Source organism: Vanacampus margaritifer, chromosome 6 (genome assembly GCF_051991255.1).
Source record: "Vanacampus margaritifer isolate UIUO_Vmar chromosome 6, RoL_Vmar_1.0, whole genome shotgun sequence".
Taxonomy (NCBI): Eukaryota; Metazoa; Chordata; class Actinopteri; order Syngnathiformes; family Syngnathidae; genus Vanacampus; species Vanacampus margaritifer.
In genome coordinates, this window is record NC_135437.1 from 4,561,097 (window position 1) to 4,569,770 (window position 8,674).

Sequence of the window (8,674 nt, forward strand, 5' to 3'; positions counted from 1 at the left end):
AGCTTAAGTAGAAGCGCCTGTGGCTGAAGCCAGTCTGTGGCAGGGCTTTTACTTTCTGGATCTGAATTCTCCACCTCTGTCAACAACACATTTGTTCCTTTGTATTATCTGTAAGGTGTGGAATGAAGCCAAATAAATATAAACTCCAGCTAATTTCCCTTTACAAGCTCGATTCTTATCTGCTTTCCAACTGATGCTGCAAGCAGAACGGGTGCACGGTTACCCCCTTGCCTTCCTTATCAAAATCCATGTTATTTTCTTCATCTTCAAAAAAGTGAAAAAAGAAAACCCGTCTAACAATTGCAATCAATTTAAAATTTAGTGCTTGGTGAGAGTGGGTAATTCCTTCTTGCTTAGAGGAATTGTTTATTAAGAAGCACCAATGGTTAATATATTGTGTTTTTTATGTTTTAGATCCTCGGTCTGCCACATAGATTGAAAAGATCCCTGCTGGTTCCACCAATGATTGTCACTGAGAACCAGAGAGCCCCTTTCCCAAGGATCATCGGCAGGGTAAGAAAAACACAACATCACAGCAACTCCACTTAAATCAATATGCCTCATGAGAAATGACTGTTTTCACAGCAATTTTATGTACATGCTAGTATGCTATAAATTAACAACACTAAATATGAAAAGCTATAATGATTAACATGTGACTGCAATATAGATCTCGCAATATCACACAAATTCAAAGGCGTCAGGCTTAAAAAATATATAATTATGCTGTTAGTCTTTATAGGATTTGTTCAGGACGTCATACGGTTTTATGGACAGAGGGGGATTAGCCCCAAGGAGATGTGCAGGATGTGAAAAAAATCAGAGCACAACATTTCACAGTCAGCTAACGAAGACAAGTTTAGAGTCAACAGATTAGATTTGTTGTGCTATTTCAATCTGTTTTTAATACAGTACACAAACACAGGAAATATGTTTGTAGCAGTATTGACACAAAAAAAGAAAACATGTACCCTACACATTTTTACTGTGTATGCAAAACCATATGCAAAAAAGGGTCACTGTGCTGTCACAAAGTAAGCCAAGCCCATAATTTTCAATTAACAAAACAATTACAGACAAAAAGTTACCTTCTAGGAGTTAATATTGTAATCAAAATCAAATTAACAGCTGCGATCACCAGTTACTTGGTGGGTGGAAGCATCAAAGAATGCCATTGGATTTTAAGGGGGGCAAATCGGTTGATTAGTCTTTTGTGACTCTTGTAAGGCTAATTACCTGACTTTGGCTCACACAGCACAATAACTGTTTGGTCCAAAATACTGCAGAAATTACATTTTGGTGCACATGTGCCTAAATGGTTGAAGAGAAGTATTTCTCAATGATGTTTTAATTTAATAACAAAACTATGATTTAAGTAGTAGTCTTGAAAATATCTGGGACAGGTAGTTTGTTTTTTACATCTTTTACATCGGCTCTCTCCACTTTGTAATAATATTTTGCTAAATAATTGTTCAAGTCATAGTCTTATATGATGCACATACATGCCAACTTTGGAGTGTGAAAAATATGGAGTTTATTTTATTGACTTGCCCGGGTTGAGGTTACTGACATACGCTGGCGAGACGGAACAAAGGACATGCATTTGTCGACATCCAACAATTATTATTCGTTCCTCACCATGGGAAGGGAGTGAACAGCAGCCGGGGATGGGGGTGGTTGTGGGCGATGACCAGCCCAAAAATTGACCAGCCGATTGAGAAACTGGTGTCTGATCGTCTCTTTCACTATCCATCTCTGCCATCTATAAAGCCTCCAACTTAATTCCCGTTAGAATCTTGGATGTATTATAAGCAGAATCAAGACTTCTTGACTATCACTGCCTCCAACTATAGTCTCGTAACTGGCAGCTAACCGTGCAAGCAGGCCAGGGTTGCCAGATACTGTGTCAAATACACACATTGTAATTTGTTTACTTCACTGCAAAATCAAGAGATTAGCGGGAGAAATGACTGATCGGGAGCCACGCGGGAGATAGGGTTGAAGAGGAGTTGTTGATGGTGAGGGAAAGAGTGGAGATGAGGAAAACCTCAGTGTTACTGTTTACTTTCACAAGTTTTAGGTGAACCAGGTTTTGATATCGGAGATGTCATCATAAGGGAGGTGGGTGGTGCATGAGTTGGAACTGGGGTGATCTGCATACCAATGGAAAGGAATTTGAAATTTATGTAAATTATTGTTGGTGGTGGTGGGGGTAGATGATATAGTGGGAATGTGGGGCAGACGGTTTATATTGGTCTACATCTACAACACTACTCTAAAAAAATCATTGCAATGGCGTCATAGAGCCCAATACTAACAGGCTTGTTGAAAATATGTCAATAGCACATAAAAACTAGACCGTATGAAGCAATATTCTGTTACATAAGAAATGTAGTACTGACAGTTTGACCCAGTCTCACCAACCATCACAATATTGACTGCAAATTATTAGCTAACATTAAACAACAGACCTGCAGATGAGACAAAAAAACATTATGTACTGTATGCATGAATTTGTTTAGAAAGTTGGGGAATCCAGGTCCAGAAAGTAAAAAGTAGGAGTGAGCTGCATATTCATACAACACAAGTCTCCAGTACAGATAATTTATTATTTTTTTCCAGATACAAATATAACACGGATAGAATTCCTTGATATCCGTGCTGAAGGAAAGCCGGCCTCTCTTGCCTTGGCTTGTTGTTTTCTCCTTAAATTTTCTTTAGCTCATTCATATTTAGGTTTTTGTATGTTTGTCAAAGTTATGTGGTGAACTTGTTTTGGAACATTGTGTACATAGGCTGTGCTCTTGACAAGGCAGAGCATCGTGTTGCGTCAATCTCTGTCAATAAAAAAAAAAAAAATGGGTTTTGCGAAAGAAAGAAAGAAAACATCCTACTGCCCCGCCAACACTTGTTCATGCACTTAGTTCATTATTTCCTACTGCATGTGTTTTCAGCAGTATTTTCCTGAGTTTATATTTAAAAAAAATTGTTCTGTAAATAGTTTTGTTACTATTGAAAACAGTGAATATAAATGTTTAGACTGCTCTGTAAATATTTATTGATACAGATAGTGCCGTACTCGCTCATCCCTAGTAAAAAGCTGAAACAGATTGGCTTTAGCCACAGGTGCTTAAACAGGTGGAGACAAGCTTGTTTATCTGCCAGTTGAGTAGAAGCACTTGTGGCTAAAGCCTAACCTGGCAATAGACAGATTGATAATTGTGATTTACTCAAGGGAGTTCTTCACATTATCAATCTGGGACTGCTCTACGGTGATTGCTCGAGAAATGCGGGACATTCTGTACAATACTTCGAGCTGATTGGACGATGCGGCATCTTGTGCACGTTTGTTTTGACCAATCAATCATGGCAGCGGATGAAAATGTCGTCTTCGGTCTTGTTTAAGGAATAAAAAAAAAACATGAATATCTTTACCAGATAAAAATGCACGCAGCGTCTCGCTGTTCAACATTCAACATTCAACAAAGAAACGGTGAGTAATTCTGCAAGAACATAATTTTTGCAGCGTCCATCCGTCTGTTAGGTTTGTTAGTTTCCCCTGGTGCCGGCGGTTCTTGATTTCGTTACAGCTGCATGTACCACCCTGCCCTAAACAACGCCTGATTTAAAAAAAGGTTGGTTGTGAACGTATCAGCGGGAACGTATAAAATGTATTCCCGTAGTATTTGTGAACAACCCGGGTTATTAGAATTTTGGAAATTTCCTTTCAGTTAGTTTTGATTTTGTTTTGAGTTTTGTTTTTTAAATTTAATTAGTTATAATTAGTTTTCAGGGTGGTTCTATTCGTTTTTATTAGTTTTAGTTATTTAAAATATGTTTAGTTTTATCTTACTTTTAGTTAGTTTCAGTATTAGTTTTAGTTTTTAAAAAAAATTGTATATGTGACAATATTTTAAAAAACACCATGGTAAAATTAGAAAAGTAACGCATTTCTTACCTAATGTTGCATTTTGGCTGATTTAAATGGAAAAAGCAGGCAAGCTGAGCTATTGGAGTCAGAAATCAAGCACGAAAAATTGTCGCCTAGGAGAGATGTCATCTGAAGGTGCTTTTCTATTGGCTGCTGCAAGATGACGTCACTTCTGCGTGACACACTTTCAAACGTCCTTATTATATATGATATCAAAATAAATCTACTTAAAATCACATTTAAAATCATACCCAAAGGCTCATGCATTAATTAATTAATTGCCAAAGATTAAAACGAAGGACATTTTCGCTATAATTAAAGTTAGTTTTAGTTAGTTTTCGGCTTTCAAAAAGCATTTTCGTTTTTATTTTATTTCATTAAAAACATTGTTTATCGGATTTTAGTTTTAGTTTTTTTGTTAACTAAAATAACCTTGCAAATACTGCAAAAATTCAGCTTGCTGGCAAGATTAGCTAAAGCCAATATGTGGCAGGATTTTTTACTTTCTGGACTTTGTTCCCCCACAACCATGGTAATTAGCTATGCTTCAAGAAGTTAGTGCTGTTCTGAGAAGTGACAAGTTGGGTTGGAGTTTAAGGACTTGAGTTGGAGGAACTGAGTGCGGCCGGAGACGTATGATAAGAACCAGCTCACGGGAGTGTGGGTGAAGCCAATGGCAGAGAATCTGTTGAGAAGGATGGTGTGACAGACAGTATCAAAGGCGGCACTCAGGTCAATGAGAATGACCATGGTGCAAGGACCAGACTCAGATGTCATGAGGAGGTCATTAGTGATGATGAGTGCTGTTTCAGTGCTATGGAGTGTGCAGGAACTGGGCCGGATCTGGTCATGCAAGTGATTGTGGGAATGGAGTTGAGCAGCAACTGTTTTTTTGAGGACTGTAGAAAGGAAGGGTGGATTGAAGATAGTTGTTAAAGTTAGAGGGGTCGACGCCTTTTTCACCCCTTAAGTGGATAACATAGCCCTTGTCACTCTCACAATTGGAGAGATATAATTAGTAATATTACAAAGCGTTAGTCACACATTGTCTGTCAGTATATTATCTGTAAAGGTCTTCAAAAAAACAAATGGATTAATTTCCTTACAGAGGGTGGAAAGCAAAACATTCATTTAACATTTTAGACCCTGAGCAGACTTTTCATTTGTGTATGCTGATGATAAAATCTATAATGTATTATTGTCTGAAGCTTGTTTGTTTCAGATATGATAGGACACAGAGAAATCTCCCAGTGCTCTCAGTGACTAATATGAAAGCTATCACATACTCAGTTATATTTATGATAATAATACTCCGGAGAGAGCAATAGCACAGGGCCTTGCACTCAGATTATTGTAGTGCCTGTTTGGATATAAACTCCCCATCTGAGAAGCACAGAGTTAACTAGTTGAAACCTGCTGAAGAAGTGGCAACTTTTATAGACTTCGTAATTTACTAGAGGTTGTGCAAAATAAGAATGACAGTCAAGTTTGGGCTGTCCTTTACCATATGTCTATTTAAGTTCCAGCAAAAGATTTAGCCTTGAGATAATCATGTGAGTGGCCCAGATAACCCCTTAACGCTCTCACTCCCATTTATCTTCCTTCCATCCTTTCAATTTATCCCTATTCTCACTTACAAGACCACCATCTTTGTTTTATTTGACTGGATGGAAGTTGTATATCTGTGACATGCTGAAAATTATTTCCCACACCAATAGCCTCTGTCTTCTTATGCAACCTTTCACATCTACAAGGCAGCGATTCATTGTTCATGCTTTCTCCATCTTGCCTTAAGATTGCAGTAAAGAGCAGGAGAGATGGCCAACTGTCATTGGACGTGTGTGTGTGTGTGTGTGTGTGTGTGTGTGTGTGTGTGTGTGTGTTTGCCTTTGTGTATTATGAGGACATTTCACCTGAATACATGCCGTGCTGCGAGGACATTTTGAATTATGAGGACACAGCCCATGTCCTCATAATTATTTCAATGCAGAAGTGCTTCTAGGGCTGTAGAAGGCTTAAATCCAAAGTTTTAGCCAATGTCCTTGTAAAGCATAATTACGTGAATTTGTGTATTTTTGTGTATTTGATGGCGCCCCCTGTAGGAAGGTCCTTGTAATGCACCACTTCATGAATAATTCACACCAGTGTATATTTCACAGCATTTGATTGGCTGACCATCACCTGTCCTCACAATTACGCACGTCTCCATAATTCAGTTTTTTCTCAAAATGCTGTGTATTGTGAATGTTTGTCTGTAGACACAGAGCCTTTTTTTTTTTTTTTTGCAGCCACCATTTCCTAAGTAAATAATTAAATAATGAAATACCCTACGATATTTAATTATATATTTCAGTATTTAATTATTTCAGTGGTTGTTTATTTAAAAATGTACAATGGTTAACAGCAGAGACAGAGAAACTGTCAGTGCCGTACATTAATTCATCATTTAACATCCCACCCTGCCTTTACAGTATAACATCTTTCTGTACACCAGCGGCCAAATGTTTTGAGAATGACATTGATTTTCTAAGAATCTGCAGTGCTGACTTATTATTGTTTTTTTATGATGGCAATTTGCATGTACATGTACTCCAGAATGTTATAGTGATTAGATGAATTGCAAAGTCCCTATTTGCCATGAAAATTAAAGTAATTTCCTTTAGTGACCTTACAAACTTTAAGTGAAGAAGGCTTCAGGGCACCCAAGAAAATCCAGCAAAAGCCAGGACTATCTCCCAAAGTTGATTCAGCTGCAGGGATAAGGACATCACCACCAGTGTAGAGCTTGCTCAGGAATGGCAGTAAGCAGGTATGAGTCCATCTACACTCATGGTGAGGGAGTAAGACTTTTGGAGGATGGCCTGGTGTGACCAGTGAAAAAGGGATTCCATAAACACAGACCAAAATAAGGAAAAAAGAGTTACAGTTATTTTCTCTGATTAACCCCCTTTCCAACTGTTTGGGGCATCCGGAAAAATGCTTGTCTGGAGAAGAAAAGATGAGCGCTACCATCAGTCCTGCTTCATGCCAACAGTAAAGCATCATGTGACCATTCATTTGCAGGGTTGCTTCTAAGCCAAGTTACTGGGCTCGCTCACAATTTTGCCAAAAAACACATGCGTCCATTACTAAAGTATAGTACCAAAACATCCTCGGACAGCAACTGTGTGACAGCAGCAAGGTTATTTTATTTACTAAAGCAAAAAAACATTTTCGTTAATGAAAAAAAAAAAAATAACTTTTTAAAAAAGCAAACTGAAATCACATTAAACGATTACAAAATTATCTATAATTCTAGCAATAATATCCTTTGTTTTCGTCTGTGGTAATTAATTTAGTATATGAGCCTTTCGGGTTAATTTTAAATGTGATCTATTTTTTTTTTTTAATTGACACTGTAAATCATAGAACAATAGCCACTCTTATCAACAAAGTTCATAATCCAACACTGAACCAATTTGTTGATTTAAATGTGATTTATTATATTGCCCGGAGTACGGAAGTGACGTCATCTAGCAGCCCCGATAGAGAACCGCCCCCGGCTCTAATTACTTCACGAGACGTGATGGCAGTGTAGCTGTGCTAATGAGGTAGGTTTGAAGCTCGAATTTTTCCTCCAGAAACTTGTTTATTTTAATGTTGGTCGCTTGTGTACATTGCTGAAAATGATTTATAATGCAAGTCCAGTGTAAGTGCAGCTAAGCTAACGTTAGCATACCTAACCATCTGTTGATTATGATGGTTGCAGCTAATTATTTAGAATTGCTACGCTTTTGTTAGCGACGGTTAGCTCAGTTAGCATAGCAGAGCTAACCGTCTGTTGAGTAAGATAAATGCTAATTGAAATTTTTAAGAGGAAAGCAATAACAGGCTGGTTTGATAGGCTGGTTTGTGATGTGAAAATATACAATGGTTTAGTATTACCAGTACAGTATAAATGAAGTATTGGTAAATTGCTGCATTTGTGTTTACTTAAATTTGTTCTTTAAATAGAAATATTTCAGTAAAGTCTGTTAGTGTTCATTACATTTAATTTATGCAAATATTTAGCAGAGCTGTGCTATCCACTATTTTATTTTCGTTGGCACATTTACTGCACACTGCACAGGATATTATGGTCCACAGAAAGTCAACTTCAAAACATCTGCACCAAGTTACCTATCAAACTGATTGAAACTCATTTTTTTCTATAGCTTTAGATCATTATCTTCAGTGAGATATGTCAGTCATGAGGCCACAGAGGGCAAAAGTTAAACCCAAAGAAGAGGTAGCATATTTTTCATCCTTAGGTAAAGACAAGGATGGCTTCACCATAAAATATATTAATTCATTCAAAGGTGAGTATTGGTAAAAGATTCTTTAGTATGGGCCTAGTTTTCATTACTGTTATAATGAAATATTTCTGTTGTATCCCTTTTTCTTTGTAAGGTCGAGGAGTGTTCAGTTCCTGCTCCTTTCAGAAGGGAGTCTTTCCTACTGAATATCGAGGAGAAGTTATAAGCAAACAGGAACGTGAAAACAGGCTGAGAGTGTATCATGATGCCCAGAAGGTTTTCATGTTTGAATTTCACTACAATGGAAAAACACTATGGTATGTTTATATGGTGTGTTGTCACACTTAATTTTGTTTTTTTTGGGGGTGGGGGGGTTATCGTGCAAGGTTTGACAAAACATAAAAGATTAATTATAACTCAAAAGCAAAAGTACATTCTTTTCTCAATATAATTTTTTTTGTTTTTATTT

General features: G+C 37.3%; 2 protein-coding genes across 5 annotated transcripts in view; both read left to right on the plus strand.

Moving 5' to 3' along the window:
- The window catches only part of cdh13 (cadherin 13, H-cadherin (heart)), a 436,422-nt gene that overhangs the window by 192,704 nt on the left and 235,044 nt on the right, over window positions 1-8,674 (plus strand). Inside the window, exon 4 of the mRNA XM_077567730.1 lies at window positions 415-513. Coding sequence (XP_077423856.1) covers window positions 415-513 — 99 coding nt within the window. The remainder of the gene's footprint in view (window positions 1-414; window positions 514-8,674) is intronic.
- Window positions 5,776-8,674, plus strand: part of LOC144053349 (uncharacterized) — an 11,454-nt gene continuing 8,555 nt past the window's right edge. For 3 of the 4 annotated variants that reach the window (XM_077567726.1, XM_077567728.1, XM_077567727.1), the window contains exons 1-2: window positions 5,776-8,268; window positions 8,360-8,522. In XM_077567726.1, coding sequence (XP_077423852.1) covers window positions 8,151-8,268; window positions 8,360-8,522 — 281 coding nt within the window. In that variant the 5' untranslated portion in view covers window positions 5,776-8,150. The remainder of the gene's footprint in view (window positions 8,269-8,359; window positions 8,523-8,674) is intronic. The other variant, XM_077567729.1, reaches the window with a different exon arrangement.